General features: G+C 37.6%; 1 protein-coding gene across 2 annotated transcripts in view; it reads left to right on the plus strand.

Moving 5' to 3' along the window:
• The window catches only part of NBAS (NBAS subunit of NRZ tethering complex), a 175,961-nt gene that overhangs the window by 99,352 nt on the left and 52,146 nt on the right, over positions 1-24,463 (plus strand). For both annotated transcript variants that reach the window (XM_083348576.1, XM_083348577.1), the window contains exons 33-41: positions 659-772; positions 1,248-1,405; positions 2,863-2,967; positions 13,943-14,110; positions 14,414-14,527; positions 14,728-14,851; positions 19,071-19,147; positions 20,692-20,829; positions 24,146-24,375. In XM_083348576.1, the coding sequence (XP_083204702.1) occupies positions 659-772; positions 1,248-1,405; positions 2,863-2,967; positions 13,943-14,110; positions 14,414-14,527; positions 14,728-14,851; positions 19,071-19,147; positions 20,692-20,829; positions 24,146-24,375 (1,228 nt within the window). The remainder of the gene's footprint in view (positions 1-658; positions 773-1,247; positions 1,406-2,862; positions 2,968-13,942; positions 14,111-14,413; positions 14,528-14,727; positions 14,852-19,070; positions 19,148-20,691; positions 20,830-24,145; positions 24,376-24,463) is intronic.

A 24,463-nucleotide genomic window follows, 5' to 3' on the forward strand; every position in this document is an offset into this window, starting at 1 on the left:
TTTGAAAAAGGGCAACATCTAAATATTTGCTTGGCCCGTTATTTTAACTGCTTTTGGTTCTTTAAACAGTAGACAACACAGAATTTTCAGTAGTAAATGTCACTGGGTATCTTGGATAAAGCAGTTCTGCATTTAAATGTCTGGCAACAAAGATGAAAAAACTACTGTATTGTCTTAAGTGGTGTGGTGGCCTAGAAGTGGAACTCTTGCCTGACAATCAGGAGGTTGTGAGTTTGATCTGAGGTAGAAGCAGATATTTCTTTCTCTGAACGCATAGAGAAAATATCTGCTATGAACTCCACTAAGGCATCAGGAAAGGCATCCAGCCAGTAAACACTCAGCTCCATTCAGTCACCCCAACCCCACCCCAATACAAGGGATTACAAGGTCATTAAAAAAATAAATGTGGGTTGTTCTTGGAAAGTGGGTAACATTGTCATTTGTTTGTAATGTTGTAAAATATTGCCTGAATTTCTTAGATGGGGAAAGTTGCTTAGTGCTTGGGTGTTTGTTATAGACATTTCAGTAGCCAGCTGGGTAACATTATCAAAGCATGCATATTTTCAGTGTGCTGTGTACAGCACACTGTATACAGCACAGCTTTATACATTTAACATTTTACCAGTAAGAATATGAATATATATAAATTATTTTGTAGGTGATGACCAGATGGAGAGAAAAGGACAGGTTTTGATACTTTTAGTGGAACAAGCACTCAAACATCAGGATTACAAAGCTGCAAATATGCACTGTCAGGAACTTATGGCTTCAGGTAGAGTATATCTGAACCCCATCCATGTGCACAAATGATTACAAAAATTATCTTGGGAATTTTCTAAATTGTATAAAACACCATGTTGCCCTCTGCTTTTCTCCTGAAACTTGATCAGTGCCTATTATTTGTTGTTTGTGAGGTATCTGTAGATAGGCTATGACATCCTTCTGATCTGGAAGATTCTTTTCTAGTGCACAAACCTTTGAGCCATTTACTGTCTTATTTTTAAATATTGGAAAGAGTATTTGTATATTATATTTGTATGTTGCTTGTGTATGTTGAGTGAACCCTATTGTGATGAGATAGAGTGGGATATTACATCTCATGTGACAGTGAGATGGGCAACATATAAATTTAGTATATAAATTAAAAATGCTATACAGAAGGAGTTATTGAGGATGGAATGATGAATGAATATAGTTAGTACATTAACTTTTTCCATACTGTGTCCTTTTTGTAATATCCATGGCAGGATACTCTAAAAGCTGGGAGGTTTGTAGCCAGTTAGGACAATCCGAAGGATTTCAAGACATGGCCGTTCGGCAGCAGCTCCTGTCCTATGCTTTGACGCACTGTCCCCCAAGTGCCATAGAATTACTATTGGCAGCAAGCAATATTCTACAGGCTGAGGTATGTCACAAATTTCTAAAGCCCTATTTACTACCTGACTAAAGAATAACAAGTTTCATCTTTATGCTAGTAGAACATGGAACTGGACAGCTGCTTTGAATAAAACAGCTAAGTATCAAAACAAAGCCAAAATGGTATATATGGGTTTGCTTTGCTCCTTGCATAAAATTCTATTTTCTATCAATAATCTTTTAAAAAACAGTTTGTTATACTGTAGACTAGATGTTAAAAGCTCATTCTTATTTGACTAATCAGTAAATGTAATGGGAAAATACCTAATGTTGTTGTTGTTAGTTGTGAAGCCATGTCCGACCCATCGCGACCCCATGGACAACGTTCTTCCAGGCCTTCCTGTTCTCTACCATCTTCTGGAGTCCATTTAAGCTCACGCCTACTGCTTCATACCTAATATTACAATGCTGTATTTTTTAAAAAAAAATGTATCCTTATCTTTAGGAATTGACTGGGGAGAACGGAATAACAGGAATATAATTGACACACCCTTAGCTTTTTGTTATGCATAAATATATCAGTTACGCTTCTTCAAAAAAAACCTGCTAGTTTGTGGATAACATGTACTTGCTAGTGACATTCATCATTTCAAAAAAGAAGCAAAAAATTAAAATAGCCCTTTTTAATTATTATTCCTGCATAAATTTGTATTATCATAGGAGTTACAAAAGAGTGAGAGGAGCAAACTGGTCAAGGGCATTTATGGTTTTAAAAATAACTATAAGTAAGATTTTTATATTCATTCAGAGAGTTATTGCATTGTATTTTTTTTGCCCTTATCTATACAAGATTTCACTTTACTTTATCCTTTCTTTGTCTATTCCCAATTGTTGTAATATGAAGAGTAAATGTAGCCATTAGTCATAGGAATTACATTTTATTACGCCAATCTTTCCTAGAAGGAAATTTATTAAATGATGATGGTGAAGATATGTGAGCCCAGTCAAAAGGTAGAATTTCTAAAGCTTTCTGCTACCAGAAAACAGTAATCTGTTCTTAGAGTAAATGCAGGTTTATTTCCATTTCTTATTACAGATTCTGCTGCACTATATGTATTTATGTTCCTCCTAAGTTAATGTAAAATTCACTTAAAATTCTTGCTCCTTGTGCACTTTCTTTTTTATATCTTCTTTTATATTGATTGTTCCTCATGATATGCATAGAATATATAGAATATATTATATAGGTTTCTCTCTCCCCCACTCCCCCCCATTATTCAGGAAAGGCATAGTTTCTGATTTTTAAACAATCTGTGTTACATATATGTTTGTACTATGTTGTAAATCAGGGTATGCTTCCATCTGAAAAACAATTTAAATTATTTTGGGGGCAGGGTGTGTGTGTGTGCAAAATGGTCACTACCATATTCCATCTTGATTTGGCCAGAATGATTTTCTAAATTCCATCAATAGATTCTTTAACAAAATGTGTAATTTTATTTTTAGGTTCTTTATAACACAGTCAACTACCAAATACGACCTTCTGAAAAAGGAGAAAATGTAAATATTTCCCGATCATCAGTTGGAATGAAATTAGAGTGTCCTGTGGAGGTAAAACTTTTTATATAATACTGTTTCCCCCGCCCCAATTTCATTTCCTTCAGAATTAGCATTCGTTTCTCAAAAATTGCTTCTAATTTCTTTTTTTTTAATGTCCTTTTCATTTAGTCTCTCACTTCTTCATACTTCTCAGGTTCCCCCCCCCCTTTTATTGCATATCACAGTTGTTCAAAAAATCTTATCATTTGTGGTTTTATTCTACAAAAATGATGGGAGGTGATGATGGAGGTGCTTCCTTATAAGGATGATCAGCAGAGGGAATCTGGAAGGATTTTGTATGACCTAATCAATTCCTAGGGATCATCTGAATTCTCTGAAATTCTAATAAAAAAAGAAAGTATGAGTGATACCCACATGTTGGCTAAAACCTACATTTTCTAGGGAAGCCACAATACAATTTTAGGATTGGGAAGGGCAAAGAGCTCTTAGCAGGACACTTACATACCAACTGGAAGATTCTCAATAACAGACATAAACCTTGAGTGACTTGACATAGTCCACTCTCTGGAGTAGATAGCAGAGTACTGGTGGCCTAGGTTCAGTGTTAAAAATCTGATGTTTGGGTGGAAGCAAAGAAAGGAGGAAATAAAAAAAATGGCATCTTCCCTCTCTTCTCATACTTTTCTTTTCTGCAATTCTTTGAGTTTTCCATCAGTGCCTAAGTAAATCTGGATTAATGTTGGCAGACTATGTAAGGTTTCTTGATGAATGAGCCTGTCTATATTTTATCTGCAAAAGTCAACTCTTTAAGTAGGCCAGGTCAGGAAATTTACTCCACAAATCTGAAAAGAACTATATAGGTAGATAGTAAGGACAAAGGAGTAAAAAAAAAGGGGGGATATAAAAATGGAAAACCATGAAAATTTTCCCAGAGCTTAAGTTCAGAATTGTTCATCCATTGCCATCTTATTTCCTCCTCCCTAATCAGAAACTGTACTTTATGGCAGTGTTTCTCAACTTCTGCACCTTTAAGATGAGTGGACTCTAGTGCCCAGAATTCTGGGAGTTTGTCCAAGTATCTTAAACATGCTGAGACTGAGAAACATTGCTATATTGCAGTAAGGTTGAGAAACAGAATCTTGAGAGCTTACCTCCTTCTTATGCTATATGAACGAGGAAGGAATTAATTTAAGCTTCTTTCTCACAGTTTTGCTGTTTTCCAGGCTCCAATATATATATATATATATATATTTAATTCCATTTATATCCCGCCCTTCTCCGAAGACTCAGGGCGGCTTACAAGCTTAGCAGTAGCCTTCATTCTATGTATATGCCTGCTTATTAGGGCTTTCACACACACCCCCAAGCGGCATTATTACAAAGTCAGCTTAATTGCCCCCAACAATCTGGGTCCTCATTTAACCTACCTCGGAAGGATGGAAGGCTGAGTCAACCTTGAGCCTGGTGGGACTCGAACCTGCACTAATTGCAGGCAGCTGGTGTTACTTAAGGAGGCATTAGCCCACTGCTCCACCAAGGCTCCAAAAAAACCCAAGGATGATTAAAATGTAATCATCATTGCCTTTGCCTAGTTTCCCTCAAGGTCATTTCTGTAGCTGTCAATACCTGTACTTACCTACCCTCTTTGAGCTAGTCACTTAAGCCTCTGTCATTTCACAAATTTGTCAGACAAGGAAAGCAGCAACACAGATGCTGCAGGATCTTGGTTAAGGAGTGGCATGAGGACCAGTGGGCCACTAGTTTTTTTTTTTTTATTGAAAAGTTTTAAAATACAATTTTCCTTTAAAAAAACCCCCTTCCCCCTCCCTCCTCCCCCCCCTACCTCCCCTCCTCCCCCCTCCCTCCTCCCCCCCCTACCTCCCCCCTCCCCCCCCTACTTCCCAGAGCTGAATACAAGGTATATATATATATATAAAAAAACAAACCTAAGCAACCATATACTAACAACTATAAATTCTAAAATCCATCACTCTCTAGCTTATATAGGATAAAACAAACCTTAACAATATTAAATATATGTATATAAAAAAACTAGAATAAGAAAAGGACCCTCTCTAGCTTATATAGAATGGAACAAACCTTAATAGTATTAAATATATATTAAAGACAAAAAAAAGGGAAACAGAAGAAAAAAACCCCTTCTCAACCCTATACTTATCCTAAATAAACTCCATCCATTTTATCCATTCCATGATATAACATTCTTACAAATAATTTTCCAAATTAACCAAGGATCCCAAATCAAAAAACTTTAAAGTCAACTCTTCTGTAATCGGCCGTTCCTCTTCCAGTACCACAATCCAAAAAAGCTCACCCTTTCCACAGAACCACCAAATATAAAAATATATTACGTCTACACCCAAATCTTTTCCCCCCTCCCCTACTTGACTACTTGACTATATCGTAAAAGTTCCATAGACTTCTGCAATTCCTGCTACTTTCTCTTCTTAGATCGTTTTGCAGCAGCACGCGTCACCCTCTGTTTTATAGATTCATCCGATGAGGTTGTATCTTGATCTCCTCCAACACCTTTGTCTTCTATCTGACCATCTTCGGCCTCTTGATGCACTCCTTCTCCAGATCCCTTTCCAGCTTCCAAAAGTGTTAATGGCGTTGCATTTAAAACATTATTGTAGAAATCACACGCTTGCATCACAGTAACCAAACGGTACTTTTTACCTTCGTGCGTCACCATCAACCCCACTGGGATCTCCCATCTGAACCTTATATCTCGCTGCTTGAGCTCTTGCACAAGAAATGTAAAATCCTTCCTTCTCCTTAGAATCTTTGGAGGAATTTCTTTTAAGACCAAAACTTCTTGATTAGCAATCATAACTTTAGTATCATAAGCAGCTTGTATAACTTCATCTCTAGTTTCCCTTTTTGCAAAATATACCACCACATCTCTAGGCAACTTTCTCTGTCTGGCAATCCATGAATTCACACGAAACACTTTGTCCATGCCTCCTTTTATTTCAGATGCTGGCTGTTTCAACACTATTTCAAAAGCCTCAGAAACCAGCTGCTTTAGATCTTCCTTAGTATTCTCCTTTAAGCCTCTAATTCTAATGGCAAACTGCATCTGGAAATATTGAGCAAGACACAGTTCCCTTTCCATTTTATTTTCATTCTCCAATAGTTTTGCTTCTAATATAGCATTCTTTTGAGACAAGTCTTCTAGCTTTTCCTCCAATTCTTCCACACACCGAGCCACTTTAAACACTGAAGTCTACCCTCATCGCTTTGAGCTTCTGTTCCATCCTCTCCTCCATTCTCTCCTCCAATTTCTCCAATTTCTCCTCCATCTGTGCAAATCTAATATTAATTGATTCCAAAATTACCTGGGTATGTTTTTCAAGAGCATCTTGTAAGTCCTTTGATGTCAATACATCAGGAGGATGCAGCGCCTGCAATAATGATTGTTGCACGGGAGAAGTTCCAGCACTCCGAAGAGTTTTAGGGGGTGGTTTAGCCGCCATCTTTTACCAAATATGACGCACTTTCACTTCAGATTTGTAATCCAAAAAAGTCCATCAAGCTGGAGAGTAAAACATAGTAATCCTCTTTACCATTTCCTCTTGTATCGCTCTGCCTGCTCCTTTAAATCATAGTCATTCCTTCAGGCAGGGGTGGTCGCAGACGGCTGGCTCTGCTCCAAGAAGTCAGGAGCAGAGGCGACGGCCAGCTGGGAGCAGCCCAGGCTACGGGGGAGTTCAATCCTTCAGCCGCCCAAGCCATAAGCTCAGGCGGCCCTGGAGAACTCTACCCCTACCTGGGAGCTCGCCCCCTCCTCTTCTCCCGAGGAGGGGGCTTCGGATTCGCCCGAACAGCTGATCGGCGCTGTTTCGGGCGAAAAAACACCAGCTGAGCCGCGGGCAGCCCGGAAAGGCTCCCTCCGTCGCCGCGGAGCCACCGGAAGTCCCAGTGGGCCACTAGTTTCTGTCTCATTTGTTAGGTAAGCTAGTTCGCCATTTGAGCATTTGAGTTGACTTGGAAAACAAAATGTTATTGACTTGGTCACTAGTTAGTTTGTTTTTGCCAGGAGGTTAACATTGATCAATTAATCCTTGAACCATAGTTGACGTCTCTTCTTCCATGCAAATAGAAATAAAGATTTGGCCTCAGACTATTAGCCTTCTTGATTGGGCCTGGCAGTAAATTAAAGATCTCCTGATGTTTCATGGCTTAGCTTAACTTCTCAGCTTGATCAAACCTGGCAAGGAGGCGGGGGTGGGGTGGGGGGCAGAAATTGGCGCATATGCTATTAGATCTGAAAAGGTCTTTTGAGAACCTGCAGAAAACGAAAACAATTTTCCTCTTGAATTACCTCTTCCCTAGTTTAAGCTTGGCTGCTGTCATATGATTAAATAATTTATGCTATTACTGTAATGTACTCAAGAGATACTTGACAAAAACCAAGAGCATTCAGTGATTAAAACATAGTGCTTAAGTATAAGCTGGTGTTTATTGTTTGTCAAGGCTAAAAATAATAATTGAGGGAAATTGTTGAACTTGAAATGAAGGAGGCAACTTTATGTTTAATCTACTTAATACTTGCATTTCTTTTTTTAAAAATAAGCAACTGTTCCATTACATTTCTTTGTAGGGAAATGAAATTATTGTGCGTAGGAAGTATAGAACATACTTGCTGCCTTTAAATACCTATTTGTTTTTTTTTTAAATGGCCACTTGTTTTCTATATAGATTTTGTTGTAATTAATATAGTACAGAGTGGGAATACACAGTTTGTAGCCCCAAAGCCACCTGTAACACCCAGCTTAGAATAAATTCCTATGAAATCTTGGATGCAGTTGATACCAATTTTACATTGTGACAGGGAAGGGAAAATATGAACTGCATGATAAATAATCACATTAATTACATTTAAATTAATTTATATTAAATTAAAGTTAAACCCATGCAGTTTCTTTTTCTGACTCTACTAACATTTTGAACAGCCCCAGTGTGGCTTCTGGTCTACATAGGTTTCTGCTCCCCAATAAAGCATTAGCAAATATGACTATTCATTAAAATGAATAAAATTGTGAATGTGTGTTTCTGTGTGTGTCTTTATGTGATTTATCTAGCATCTAAATGGATTTTAGGTGATAAAACATATACAGGGAATGATCCAGGTGATTACTCTGGGAGGTATACTCCTTAAAAGAAAAAGGCAGTCCCGGCAGAATAGAAATTGAAAAAGTTGAGGAAATTTGTTTATCAGTAAAGCATTTTATGTAATGCCATTGCTGATATAACATGGATTGGGTAAGATTTCATTAAATCTGTTTGCAAGCACTCTTTAAGTTATGCTAAACTTACTCTTTTAAGGAGACATGTCCCAAACCCCAGTACAAGTATAGAATTCCTGAACTTTTATCCATGGTTCACTTACTCAGCTTTCTCTTTCATGTATCTTATATTTCATGAACATTTATTTATCTATTTATACCCTTTTTAAAACCACCCATTAAAACAATATAAAAACCATATTAAAACTATAAAAATCAAGCACGTTAAAAATGCTACAGTGAAGAAGAAAAGTATTTGATCCCCTGCTGATTTTGTACGCTTGCCCACTGACAAAGAAAGGATCAGTCTATAATTTTAATGGTAGGTTTATTTTAACAGTGAGAGACAGAATACCAACAAAAAAATCCAGAAAAAGGCATTTCAAAAAAGTTATAAATTGACTGATCCTTTCTTTGTCAGTGGGCAAACGTACAAAATCAGCAGGGGATCAAATACTGTTTTCCCTCACTGTACCTTTTTGTCACTGTTCAGTATTAATCAGAGTACATACTTGGTGCAGCTAACCATTTTAACTCAGAGTCACATGCAATGCTCACTAAACATTTGAAGCTTTATACAGATATTTTATGCATAAACCCATACGTATACATAATAATTCTTACATATATCATTCCTCTGCTTACTGAAGTTTAGGCAGAGATGCCAGAGGGTTTGAGCTTCCAAACTTTTTCAAGTCATGGAACCTGTTTTTGGTTTGTTTGTTCATTTGTTTTTGTTTTTGTTTTTAAATCCCCAAATCATTCTTGTTTATCACATACAGAATTAATGACCATAGTTGCCCCAGGGAGATGGAGGCTTGTGAATATCCACTGATCAGCCTCACCGTGTTTTTTTTGTTTGTTGTTTTAAAGAAAAATTACAACGGACATCATTGCCCAGCATATGACTGATTTTTTTTTGCCTTTAGTCTCCCCAGCAAGTCCATTAAATTCTTATAGAACTCTAGAGTTTCATAGAACACAGTTTGAAAACCTGATCTAAGCAGTCTTGAACAGGATTTATTTATTTTCCACTTTTACTATTGTGATAAATAATTCAAGGCAATTAACATACCTAATACTCCTTTCTCCTCCTCTTTTATTTATTTATTTATTTATTTATTTATTTATTTATTTATTTATTTATTTATTTATTTAATTAATTGTATTTATATACCGCCCTTTCCCGAAGGACTCAGGGCGATTTACAGGGTGATTAAAACAAAAAATACAAAAGTTAAAAACAATTAAAAATTATATCAATCCCTGAACAAATAAAAACCCCAATTAAAATTAAAATTCTCAGCCTGGGCCAGAGAGCTCGAAGAGCCAGGTCTTCAGGTCCCGGCGGAATGAACGGAGGTCGGGGGCAGTCCTCAGCTCCACTGGCAGCTGGTTCCAAAGGTCAGGCGCACCCACTGAGAAGGCCCTCCCCCTGGGTGTTATCTGCACAACAATGCTGTGAGGTGACTTAGGCTGAGAGAGGGTGACTGGTCCAAAGTCATCTATTTCCAGGAAGGAGAAGGAAGCCTTTGGTTATTCTTACATTTCAGCAGAGAAAGTAGGCTTCAAAAATGCATTCACTGGTTGCCTACAATCAGTATTTAGTAGTAAGGTATAAAATTTGGACTAGAAAGATCCAGTTTCAAGTCTTTACTTAATAATGAAAATTCATCCAAGGCATTTATGATTTCTCAGCCCAATGTAGTACATAAAGTCATAATTGTTGGATGAAGTTATGTATATGTTACCTTGAGTTTCTCTTTATAAATCGTACTGTGTATAAGAGGCTGGAACAAAAGGGGTATGTAAAAGACTTGTCTTTATTTCATAACTGTGGTTAAGAGAGAAGCTCTTATTTTTGTATGTTGCTTTTCTTAAATAAATAAAAATGAATTTTAAATGGTTTTACAGAAATAAAATCAGTTAAACCAGCAAAGAACTAGATAATATATATCTCATCAACTATGTATTTTCAGTTACTCCGATTTTATCATAATTATCAGTGTCACATATTTCAGTGGATCTACTTTAAGTAGGAATGGGTTTGAAATTTTTAACCAAACAGTCTTTGAGCTATAATTAAGATGTTTTCCAAAGCAGTTAGTAATGTGGTTAAAAGATAATATCTTGACTCAACAATATTCTCTCTCTCACTCACTTACTCGCTTTCTTTCTCTGTAACAAGCATGTAATCTAGATGTAGCAACCATGTAATCTGATAAAACAAGAAATCAGGTTTATTTTTCTTTAAAAAATTATTTAATAAAGCTGTCTGATTCTATTACAATTCTGATTAGTATATAATATTCAGATTGTCAAAAAATGTCATATAATGTACAGGGGGGGAGCTGTACCAATTCTGAACTGAGAAAAGTAGTGTTTAAAAGGCTCTTTGGAATAACGTTGGGAGAGTGGGAGAGACAAATCTTGGTGGGGGAAACGTTCCAGAGAGCAAGGCGTACTTCTTAGGTCCCATTAGTTGACATTGTTCAATAGATGGGATACCAATTCTCCCTTATAATACACAAAATATGGAACATGGTTTTCTCTCAGATAACTAGATCCTGTGTCACAAAGGGCTTTATCATAACTAGTATCTTGAATTGCATCATGAATCCTACTGTGGGGGTCCTCAACCCCCAGTCTGTGGACTGGCACCGGGCCACGGCATGCCACCAACCAGGCTGCGCAAATAAGTGAAGCCCCATCCACAGGATGCAGGCAGCACACAAAACCACACCCCCTCTGGTCCGCAGAAAAAAATTTCTCCATAGAACCAGTCTCTGGTGCTCAAAAGGTTGGGGACCTCTGCCCTACCAGTAACAAGGCTGCTCATGAAGCAGAAGTTTACATGGCCATGCTGTGCATGCCAATAGCTGCCTGTCTCAGATGAAGTTTCCAAGTGGTCTTCAAGGACAATTCCATATAGAACACATTGAAGTAATTCATGCAAGAGGTGACCAAAGCGTGAGTAATTGTCCAAAGAATATCCAGGTCTAAGTAAGGTCATAATTGGCATATTAAAAAAAATTGTGCAAAGGTTTTCCTGGACACAGCTGCTGCCTCCTGTTTGAGCAGGAGATGTGAATCCAAGGAGAAACACACACACACAGACACACACACACACACACACACACACACAAATTGCATGTCAGTCCCAAAAGCGGAAGTCCAGTCCTGTTCAGTTTTAACATTTCCAATCCTAGGTATTCCAAATACACACCGCCATTTAGTCTTGTACTGTAAATCTAACCAAATCTTGTTACAAATCAGGCAAATCCCTAGAGGGCATCCAGCTTGCCTTCCAGATATATACGTACATATCCAGGATCATGACATCAAATGAGATGTGTAATATATATTTTTTAACCCATAGAACAGACATGTCAAACACAAGGCCCGGGGGCCAGATCCGGCCCGCGAAGTGGTTTCATGCGGCCCGTGAAGCCATCCTGGCAACAGTGAGGGAATGGCCCCCCACTGCCTTGGCCCTGGCCCAGAGACCCTCCTTCTGCCAGAGATCCTCAGATCTGTCCCACTCCTGCCCAGGCCCCCATAGGCACCCTTGATGCGAACGATGTAGAGCTGGCCATGCCCACCCAGTAGGCCATACACACTCTAGCCACGTCCACCCAGTAGGCCACGCCCACCCAAGCCACACCCACCCGGCCCCCTGAGGGCAACCGCAATGCTGATGCGGCCCTCAATGAAATTGAGTTTGACACCCCTGCCATAGAATACCCTCAATTTTACATGATTAGTTTCCAGGATGAAGTCAGATATCCGGTCATAGAATGAAGATGTGGAAGACAGTGCTGGATGTCTGATCAGTTGAGAAATTCATTCTTCTCTGGTTTTCATGCTTCCCTAAGTCAGGGCTTTTCAACCTTTTCACCCATTGTACTACTTTTAGGATATGGCAACATCCGAATACCTCCAGTCACCTAGCAAGGTGTCAAAAACTTGATGACCCCCCCAAAAAAGGAAAAAAGTGAAGAAGTATAGGTAGTCCTCGACTTACAACAATTCGCTAATGACTGTTCAAAGTTATAATGGCACTGAAAAAAGTGCCCCCCAAGCCACAGCCGAGCAGGACACCTGCCTGCCCGCCCGGCGGCGCTCTTCCTCCTGTCCGAGGTTTTAATTATTGTGAGCATTTCTGTTGAGGATATTGGCACCGGGGATGGGGTGAGGGGGTGTTTGGTTTTTATTCACCCCATCTGCTGGGTGGTTGCAGCAGGTTTGGTCACTTCACATGACCCTGGGACACTGTGACCATCATAAATATGATTCAGTTGCCCAGCATCTGAATGTAAATCACAGGACCCTGGAGATGCTGCAACATTCCAGCTGATCGGCGCTTCTTCTGGGTTCAGCAGAAGCACTGGGATCAGCACCGAGCACCAGCTGGAGCCTGACACTGATCCTGGTGCTTCCACTGAGCCCTGACAGCCCTGCAGCTCCAGCCATCTATTGCTCAGGCTTGTGTGGTGCTGCCGTTCCCCTCCCTTGCTACCACTTTTCTAGGATGGTCACGTACCACCTGCCACTTGCCAATGTACCACAGGTTTACCTGTACCACTGGTTGAAAAGCCCTAAGTGTATACTTACATGTGATGTAGTTTTTCATGTCATTAGAATGTTCTAAAGAGGAACATATTTTAACAAAAATGTATATCAAGGAAAAATGCTTTATGGATATTAATAGGCACTTATTATGGTCAGCCTTCCTTCTAAGAATCAATAATTAATTCTTAGATAAGCTTAACTCACTAGACAAATGTTCTACTATGTGGAAATATCATGCTTATTTTAGAATAGCACTCTGCCAAACAACTAAACATTATAGCTTTTTCTTTTACAACTTTCAGCAAAGCTTTGTTTATTTGTTTACTGTTGCCTCTGTTTGAAGTTTGTAATGTCAGCCATGATAATCTTAATGAGACTGAAATGCTTCTAATTTTATAATGTATAATTATGTTATCCAAACATTTGCAATAAAGCAAAAATAATTTTTTATCAGTTGTCAAGATTCATTAACTGGCTTCTAATCAATAGCTGATTACTGTAAGCTTCTAAAACACATTTTGAAAGCTTATACTTAAATAAAGCTGTGTTTTCTTCACATTGGAAATTGCAGTACTGTATTAAAATATGCATTTATAACTGAGAATGAAATGTGCTTTTGTTACCCCATATTCATATCGGCACTTGCAGGAAATGTAATGGTTGAAATTGGCTAACCTTTGGATGTTGCTTTATGCTTTTTTTGCATGTGTTGATTTAAAAAATGTTTTCTTTGGCAGATAGCATTTAATGCTTAGGGACGCGGTGGCTCAGTGGGTTAGGACGCTGAGCTTGTCGATCAGAAGGTCGGCAGTTTGGCGGGTCGAATCCCGAGTGCCGCATAACAGGGTGAGCACGTGTAACTTGTCCCAGCTTCTGCCAACCTAGCAGTTCGAAAGCACGTAAAAATGCAAGTAGAAAAATAGGGACCACTACGGTGGGAAGGTAACAGCGTTCCGTGTGCCTTTGGCGTCTAGTCATGCCGGCCACATGACCACGGAGACGTCCTCGGACAAACGCTGGCACTTTGGCTTTGAAACGGAGATGAGCACCGGCCCCTAGAGTTGGAAACGACTAGCACGCATGTGCGGGGGAACCTTTACCTTATTTAATGCTTATGTGTTGTGTATTGCATAAATTCACAGGCTGATAGCAGCTTTTCCTCTAGTCAGTCTGCTGATCTCCTGCAGTGGACCACAGCTAAAACCCTGAAGGTCCTTTCTAACACAACTCTGACCACAAAGGCTGTGTTGCATGCTGTCAGTGATCGACATTGGTGGAAGACGTCAATAGCTTATCTTCGACCATTGCATGTAAGAAGAAACCATATTTTATTTTTCTAGTTGTTATGCTTTGGTTTGCTAAGTGCATCATTACTTTGTATTCCATAGGGGATTTTGTTATGGGCTTTCGTAGGACAACAGAGAATACACAGAAATATCATATGTACCTCAAAGTCCTGGAGTATGCATTTTATCTTTGTATGTGGCTGTTCAGATTTTCCCATTACTTTACTGCTGGAGTGAAATGGAAAATTAAAGTATAAGTCCTCATGTCTTATGATATCTTAACACCTGATGTAATTTCAATATTGGCTTTCTTTTTGTTTCTGAAAGGGTCAAGAGTTTGGAGATGTATTAAAAAACACCTCTGGAGCAAATGCAACAATTGAAAAGCAAGGGTGCCATCCATTTTACGAATCTTTGATTGATAATCCATATCTTTCAGATGTAAGTTTAAAGCCTACTAGTATTTTTAAGCACTCCTAGCAACCTGACTTATATTGTGTTCTGTGGGTAGATAATAGATGAGATCTTATCCAACTAGCATTGTCAAAAGTTAACATATTGAATATTAAGTGCATATAATAATTTTAGGAATAGTTGAAATATTTAAATAGGCTGCTATGCTTTAAACCCCTCTTCTACAGAATGAAATAACTTATACTATGTATGAGCATGCTCCTTTGGAAAGCTTTGCAGAAGTATTGTTGAGAACAGGAAAGCTTGCAGAAACTAAAAGTGAAGGACACGATCCGTTTCCTGCTACAGAAGGTAAAATATACACATGTTTATCTGGACATAACAGTGTGCTCTATTAATATATTAATTATTTTTTATATATTAATATATACACAACAATGTAAAATCACAGCCAACAGTTTTTTAGCTGATATTGGTCTTCATACACATTGAATCCTTCCCAGGAACCTAGGATGTCATAATGTATCGGCATTACTATATGTGCTATATCATCACCATCATCATCATCATGGTTCATTGCACGTGATTAGTCTGGATTTGGCATTTTTACCCCCCTATCAATTCTTTCCCAAGGACCTCTTGAGATGTGGAGATGGTGTTTGATGGTGTTAAAAAGTATCATCGTAGGATGTAAGCTGTTAAAGCTGCCTTCTGCAATTGACTGATTGTGATTTTGTCAGTGCCGATGGTGTTGTTCTACTTCTAGTTCCAGGTCTTTGTATTTTGATATTTTCTTCCGTTCTTTCTCTTTTGTTAGTACTGCAGCATTCACTATCCAGACTTCTTTGTCTTTCTTATCGACAGTTGTTAAGCCTGGCGTTCTGTATTTTATGATCCCACCAGTGCTTGCTTGCAGGGAAATGATATTTCTTGCAGATCTTCCAATTCACCATTATTGCTACTTTGTCATGCCATTGTTTGTAGTCAATCTATGTCAGGGGTGTCAAACTCCCGGCCCAAGGGCCGGACGCGTCATCAGGAAGCCATGCCCACCGCATTGCCAGCAATAGCGAAAAAGCTGGCACGACGTCAAGTGACATCGTGAGTTTGACATGTCTGATCTATGTGATCTTCTTGCAACAGCTAATCAGGTGGTCCTCTGTTTCTTCAGTTTCTTTATATAGGCGATGCTTACTGTCCGTTGTTTCTCTTCTCGATTCTGATTTTGTGTGCATTTGTTCTTAGGCTTCGTCTTTTGCCGCCAGACTTCTCCCCTCTGTCTCTTTGTTCAACTTTCCTGAGCTTAGCCATTGCCATCTGCTTTCCCTGCTATTTTTTAATGTGCTGGCCATGTAATACCTCATCTTCCCATATCTCTTTTCTCTTTTTCATTTGGTCTTTCCGGTAGGCCAATTTGGTCTCTCCAGTACTTCATGGTATACTTGTTTCAGTGACTTTTTCTTCTTCAGCTACATGGTATGCTTGCAACATTCATACCCACCTATTTTCCTTGGTAAGTAGAGTCTATCAACATCGCTGAGTGGATGAAGGACACAATTCATTGTCAGTATTTTTCTGGTCATCTTATCCAGGTTTTTTTTATTTATGCTTGAGTCCAGTCCACTATTCCAACTGTATCTGATTATTGGAATTGCCCTGGTGCTAACTGCCTTGATGATAATTCCTCCGCTGAGTTTGGACTTTGAGATCTTCTTCACTCTTATGATGCATTCCCTTCTAACCTTCAGTTAGACAGTTCCAGTTAGGATGGTTTTCTCTAAAATCAAGGTGTTCAGATGTGAAAAATTGAATATTTCCAGATATTATTATTATTGTTGTTTCAAATGTGTTTTAAACACCCAACTCCAGGGTGCCCCCACTCTGCCAGAGCATACAAAGCAGAAATTGGAGACAAGGGATCTGTCAGATATCCAGACCCTTTGCCATGCATATATTGGCCCGAACAGGCAGATGTTATACTCTCAGATGTTAACAAAGTTTATCTATTCAGTTATAGAACCATCCAACTCAGGATGGCTTTCAAGCAGGTTAAAAACATACTTGGATAAAACAATAAATGGGGAAACATACAAACTTAACTGCAAGCATTCAGGTAGGTTCACATTTTGCCATCTTCGGGTGTCTGCCTGAAGGCCCCTTTTAAGGCCTTCCCAAAGGACTGCAGAATTGAGGCCCTACAAGCCTCCAGGATATGCTGCTGTAAAGAGAAGGCATGGTGATAGAGAAAAGATGCCTTCTATGTCCCAAAGGCCATGGTGGCGCAGTGGTTAGAATGCAATATTTCATGCTAACTCTTCCCACAGCCAGGAGTTCGATCCTGACAGATTCAAGGTTGATTAGCCCTCTATCCTTCTGAGGTCAGTAAAATGAAGACCCAGATTGTTGGGGGAAATCTGCTGACATTGTAAATTGCTCAGAGAGTGTTGTAAAGCTCTATAGAGTATATAAGTCTAAATACTATTGCTATTGTTATTATTTTATTGTTGGAACTCAGAGCACGCCAGATCTATCAGATATTATAGTATAGGCAGGGAAAATTGGATACCCACGTCTTAAGCCGTGGTCAGTGCTCATGGAAAATAGGTACAGTCATAGTTGGTAACATGATTAAAAATTAGGTCAATTTAGGTGAATATATGGCAAAGGAATAAATGTAAAAAACATGATTGATTTGATTGTTTATAGTAGATTGAGATACAAAAGCGAAGTTTTGAATGAGGGAGAGTCATTATTGGAAAATCTTCAAAAAGGAAGGAAATAAAGGACAAAACTAAGAGAGAGAGAAAGAGAGGGAAATGAAAGACAGAAAATAGACATAAGAAATGCCATGGAAGCTGCTTTGGAACAGAACTAAAACAATTACATTGCTAAGTGCTGCAGAAATTTGTGCTGCAAAAAGAGGGAGAGAGAGAAAATAAGAGGAAGATACTATATAATGCATTAAGAGGGGGACAGTTTTCACAGAATGTAGTTGGAGCGAGGAAAGATTAGAAAGACAATGCAAATGATTTTGATAAAAATAAAAATGTATTTATTTATTTGTTTATTTAATTTCTATACCGCCCTTCTCCCGAAGGACTCAGGGCGGTGTACAGGGCAATAAAATGCAATAAAAATACAATATACAAAAGTTAAGATAAGAATTAAATAGAATAGCCCAATTACAGTAAAAGTAAGCCACTGTGATTGGGCAAAGTCTTATCAGAAGCTGTATTGTACTGAGTTAGGCCATTCATTTAATCTGATTTAGTATTTCATGCTGGTATCTTTTTCCAGCTCTTATAAATCCTAGGGATTGAATCCCTGACCTTGGATCTGCCACATAATAACAATCAACAAAGTGACAATTCATGCATAGTCTTCTACTGCTTTCTGAACAATAGTTTTGAAATCTTGAGAGCTTCTTACTTTAGTTCAGTTTCCATTGGGTCAGAATGTTAACAAGAGGAAAATAAAAGCCTTTTATATCTTTTTCCCCCACTTTTTTCACTTAGCACAAAAAAAATACTTCTGTATACTTCCATTAACACCATCAAACATTAAACATCTGCCTATTCCTGTTCATTGGGGAGGATTCAATAGGCAAAAATGCCAAATCCAGTCTGAACATCTGGCTGACTGTGCTATGGACCATAATTATATTACTATTATACTGCATTTTATATGTATATTATTGCTGAACACTACCCAGAGTCATTTCTCATGAGATGGGCAGCCATATAAATTTGATAGACTAACAAATAAATAACAGGCATTAGGTGATAAGTGTACTTAATTTTTTATAATATATCGGCTCTGCATTAACCAAATATTGAGAAAGTCTATATTGCTTTGGGAGAATCTGCTTTCTTGGTAAGATAGCCCATATCCAGTCCCAGACAGAAATCCTGTAATTTCATTTCCAGTTTAGGCAGGCTATACTTGGTTTGATGGCCCAGCGATCTGTTTTGGAGGAAGGCAACTGAGCTCAGTATTGCTCAGAAATCATTGTCAGCGATGCTTGTATTTTTCCTCACACTGGGAATGCTTACCAGCTGGAGTACTGAATTACAGATTTCAGATATTTCCATAACCCTTTCATTGCAGTAATGATTTATAAAATGGTGATATGCTTGCTGCGTTCTTTCCCCTGATAGAAACTTGATTAATAGTTGAGTCTTGTGTTACATAAAGAGTGATAAATACAGATGTTCTGACTGGCAGAGGCAATGTATTTCACAGGATCGTGTTGCCTGTTTTTCTAAATGTTCATAACTTTTATATCGTTGCTTTAGTTTTAAAGCCAGCAGATTTGTAAATCAGCCTGAGAAATGTTTCAGCCGTTCAGTGTAATATCTGCCCTATATTGCCCTGTCACCCTGACTGGAAAATAAACCAAGGCATTCTCTCAGTCTAATTACATATTAATTGCTACTGAACTGATTAACATTAATTGAATGTATACCTGACCCTTATGTCGCCAACTGAATGAAAAAAATATGGAACCTAATGTGTTCAAAGGTTGGAGATGTAAACATTTGAACTGTTAACGTCTTTTCCTCTGTTGCAGTCCTGTTACAGCTGGCCAGCGAAGCTTTACCAAATGACATGACATTATCTCTTGCTTACCTGCTTGCATTACCCCAGGTGTGTTCACAGATTGGATCTGCTTTTTTGTTACTCTAATCTCTTACCTGCTTCCTGTATTGCATATGAATTTATTTCCCTTTTACAAGGTGAACGTGTAGTATGCTGCAGCTCAACGAAAAGCAAGGTTCTGTTATATTAAGTTCCGAAGAAATCTCAAAGCCTAATCTGATGTAAGGTTGCTGGAGGAAGAAATCATACTTCCTCTTCAGTCTAGTGCACTAGCCTTTTCAGGGCACCAGTTTTGATTCAACTGACATTGAACCACAAAAATCAAACCACCGTATCAGTGATAACAAAATCCTAAACCATGTTACTTTAAAGGTCCAACATTAAAAAGATATTTTTTTAAAAAAAAATCACATGAACAAGCTACCAGATATACACAATTCTTTTTCACTTCTAAAATGAACGTTAATCTTTTGTGTAGACCAATATTATAGACAAAGGGTATATAAATTCATGAAATAAACCTACTAAAGCAATTCATCATTCAGTGAATTAATTAGTTGTAATTTCTGAATATCAGACAGACAGAAATAATGTGTGACACTGCATAATTCCTGGGAATTGCCTGGGAATTATTTATTTATTTTATTGTCACATTCACATCTGAGACCAATTCCATCTAGACAGGATAATCTAACCACTTCTTCCCCTAACCACTTCTGATGATCAGAGTTGGCATTCACAAATAATTCCATCATCACTGTTTTTATTTCAGACTGTTTCTCCCTCCCCCCCCCACCTTCTAAATTATAAAATAGCCAAAATAGAATTAGGATTTGCAGCTGCCTCCAGCTATAAGACCTTTTAAATACTATTGCTTCTAGATTTTGTGCTTGAGATAGAAAAAAAATGATACTTTGATTTTGAGATTTGCTGATTAGATATTTGTTATTATAGAAATGGCTTGTATAAAGTATGCAAAAGTAAAAAGTTGAAGCTGCAATGTTACTAATTTTGGTGTACTGCACCAAAAAGAGTTAGAAGTTAATGCTTTGCTTTTCTTCCCTTTACCTCATACTTCTCTCTCTCGTTGTTCCCCTTCCCCACTATCTTTATTTTCACTTGTATTTTATATTTTGATAAATTTAATAAAAATAATAATTATAAGAAGAACAACTTAAAAGTACTGGATTATCTTTTCCAAAATCAAATGAGGCGGTAGACCTCCAGTCAATCTGGAGAAAAGAAGGTTGATGGTAGAGGCAGGAGAACATCAACTCATCTGAAGCTTTGCATAATATACATGCAGATCAAAGCAGTTTGGCCTTTGTAAATGACCAGTGTTTTTTTTTCAACTTGCAGATTTTATAAGTGCCATCCAAGATTTTTTTTGTATGGTAGACAATATGTTGATAACCATTGGAACCTCCACAGCCCTTTTACACCATAATTTTATTTATTTTATATTATATTGTAAAATTTTATAAGATTAAGGCCATACACTTTCAGTTATTATTTTAGAGCAGTCATTAAAGATATGTCATGCTCATCAGTGTAATTTTGTGTTAGCAACATTAATTCTCTTCTTCTTCTAGGTGGTAGATGCCAACAAGTGCTTTGAAAAACAGTCTCCTTCAGCTCTCTCACTCCAGCTGGCAAGTTATTACTATAGTCTACAAATCTACGCTCACTTGGCACCATGTTTCAAGGATGAATGCCATCCCCTTTACAGGGTTAGTTTATATATATATTTTTCTATAAATATGCGTTATAAAACTATGCTATAAATCCAATGCGTAAATTAAATCTAAATCGGGAGAAACCTATATATCTTAGCAAAGTTGAATATTGGCCTTTTATCTTGAATCCTATAAAAGAACAAAATCCCTAATGTAGTTTTCCCAAAATACATGAACGTTAGACTTCAGTCTGGGCAGGATTATGAGTCTGGATTTTCCATTTGCTTAGGCGCATATTCAGAAGGTTGTTTGGAGCAGAAGCTGACAAGTACAATATAGTCAGATAAATTCTTTTTTTTTATTAAAGAGTTTTACAAAAACATTTTAAACATAAAAACCCATCCCTCCCTCTCCCTCCCCCTCCCCCGACTTCCCAGAGCAAATACAGGGTATTAACCCTAACAATCTTAAACTATAATATGCTAACTAGCTATAATAACACTTGTAAGTCCTATCGCACTTTAACTCTCCTTAAAAATAACTAAATAATAACAAGTCTTATAAATCTAATACTTATTCAAATGCTAAATGAAACTTTTTAGTCCCATATTTATTTTGGATATAATCAATCCATCTTCTCCATTCCAAAATATATCTTTGTTCAAATAATCTTTCAAATATGCTGAGATTTTTGCCATTTCTGCCAGGTTCGAAACTTTTAAAGTCCATTCTTCTATAGTAGGCAAATCCTCCTTCTTCCAATATTGCGCTACCAAAAGTCTTGCTGCCGTTATTAAATTCAACATCAATTTAGTTTCTATAGCAGTAGAGTCTATAGTAATACCCAGCAAAAATAATTGTGGAGAATCGTTTTCTTAAATATCTTCTGCATATTCCACCAAATTTTAATCCAAAAAGCTTTTACTTTTTTACATGATAATACGTTTACTTTTTATATGATAATACGTTGCATCATCACAACCACAACTCCAGCATTTAGGCTGATAATTTGGATACATAGATGCCAATTTCTTAGGATCTAAATGCCATCTATAAAACATCTTATAAAAATTCTCTCTTAAATTTTGTGCCTGTGTAAATTTTACATTTCTGACCCAGATTGTTTCCCAAGTATCCATCGTTATTGGTTCTTGAATATTCTGGGCCCATTTTATCATACAATCTTTAACAAGTTCTGTTTCTGAATCTAATTCTATCAATGCATTATATATCCTAGTCAGATAAATTCTTTATTGCAGATGTAAGATGTAAGCCATGCAATGCAATATATAGGTCATCTCTGGAGTTCACTTTTTCAGGAAAGTGGTGACAAATGAGTACACCTAAGATTATCACGTAGGGACGTGGTGGCTCAGTGGGTTAGGACGCTGAGCTTGTCGATCAGAAGGTCGGCAGTTTGGCGGGTCAAATCCCGAGTGCCGCGTAGCAGAGTGAGCGCCTGTTACTCGTCCCAGCTTCTGCCAACCTAGCAGTTCGAAAGCACGTCAAAATGCAAGTAGAAAAATAGGGACCACTACGGTGGGAAGGTAACAGCGTTCTGTGCGCCTTTGGCGTCTAGTCATGCCGGCCACATGACCACGGAGATGTCCTCAGACAAGCGCTGGCTCTTCGGCTTTGAAACGGAGATGAGCACCGGCCCCTAGAGTCGGAAACGACTAGCACACACGTGCGGGGGAACCTTTACCTTTACCTTTTTAAGATTATCACTGATTGCTACTATCAGAGTGACACATTCCAATAATATTGCTACCCAGTTTTCCACAAGGTTAGATCCACTAAAATTGTTGGCAATAAAACTTCCAGAATTGCTAGGCAGCATGATCAGACATTAATACTAAAAGCATTCATTTTAGCTTATTCAGAGAGTACCAAATGAGGTAAAGCTAATATGTGGATATACTGTATATTCCAAGTAGTTCACTTGCTTACTTTTCAGAATTCTTGTGTTTGTATTTCCTGTCAGTTCAGCTGGATTTTGATAAAGAGGGAGAGGTATACATTTTTTTAATATAGGCACAATCCTGACAATTGCTATAATAATGTTAATGTATAGGATTGTTTTCCAAAAATAGTCTTTCAGGTTCAAAATGTTGTTTTAACTTTTGAAGTGGTGGTTCTTGAGAGGGGTTTTGAGAAAAATTACTATAGTTAAAAAGGATGCAGCAACTTAGCCGTCTTTACATCAGTTCAGGAGAAAGAGACCTGTGTACTAAAACATGTGTTTGTTGTCAGCGTGTCTAGTTAAATCTTCAACTTAAAAAATTGGCAAGACAGCAGTGTAGATTGATAAGCTTTTAAAATTCCAATATAAGTGGAACACACTTTCTGGAATGCAGCTGTATGGTTTCAAACAAGTAAATGATGTTTTGGTTATTGATAACTTTATTAGGTTTATTAGGTAACTATCAATTACTGGGAAGAGCAACCAGTAATATTTTATAAAAATAGAATGGGATGTAGAGAAATCTTATAATATGTCTCAGTACTTGTTGGAACGAAGTGAACTTTGGATCTTGACCCCACCATGAAAGTGGTAAAGTCACAATTTATATAAAGCAATATTATAAAATGCAGGAGTTTTTATTAGGCATTTGCATTGTTCACATTTAATTTTCACTACAATTTGGAAAACATTTAGGCTCATTTCAGATCCATCCAGAGGTAAAATCTAAATCTTTGTTTGCAAATTGGTGACTTCTGAATTAAGAATGAAAAATACATTTTATTTATCTTTGAAAAACTGAACATTTGTACATGGAATAGTTCCTTATAAAGAGATAAAGCTGCCTACTTTAAAATAAAATGACGTGGAGTTTTGAAAGAAGCTTCTATATTTTGATCTTTAAAAAGAAAAAGAATTCACTGATCACTTTTATTTCCTGGAAAAATTGAAAGAAATGTTCAAGCTTTTTTGTCAGTTCTGAGGGTACCAGAACTCTTACATTTTAAATCAGTATGTTTAAGGATTTTGGTATTAGAACAACCTTTAAGAGTTTGAGGGCTCCCCTACTTAAGAAAGAATACATTATTCCCTGTCAGTTTTTGTGATCAATTGTAATTTAAGAAAAGCATATAGTACAAACGTTTGCTAGCGGAAGAATCTGCAAAATGGTTTTTGATTGTTGCTACTAGTAGTGTGTTTTGAAGAGAAGGATTTTTTTTTATTTGCTAGCTTTCTGTCTTGCTTTTGTTTGGAAATTATTAAAAGGTATGAAGGTATGATGTTCCCCCCACCCGCATGCTGCATGTGCCCCCATATTTTGAAGACAATTAAAAATGTCATCATAACATTCAACCATGTTTAATTGGATAAATGTAAATCTCAGTGTGTTGTGAATTAATTCTACAGGCTGACCCCAAAGATTTAATTCAGATGGTCACAAAGCATGTTACCAACTCCAGCTGTGCGGACTGGCCAGAAGAAATAGCAGTTCTGATTAAACATCTTCAGTACTATAATGAACGACTCTTGGATTTCACCCAGGCTCAAATTCTTCAAGGGCTTGGCAAAGGAGTGGATGTCCAAAGGTTTACAGCAGATGGTCAATACAAGAGGGAAACCATATTAGGTTTGGCAGAGTAAGTGGTGTATGCCTTGTATATCTTTTAACCTGCCATATGTAAAATGCAAACCTGAATCTATATTTTCAGCTGCACTTACTGTAGT

The sequence above is a fragment of the Vipera ursinii genome (assembly GCF_947247035.1).
Source record: "Vipera ursinii genome assembly, chromosome: 1".
Taxonomy (NCBI): Eukaryota; Metazoa; Chordata; class Lepidosauria; order Squamata; family Viperidae; genus Vipera; species Vipera ursinii.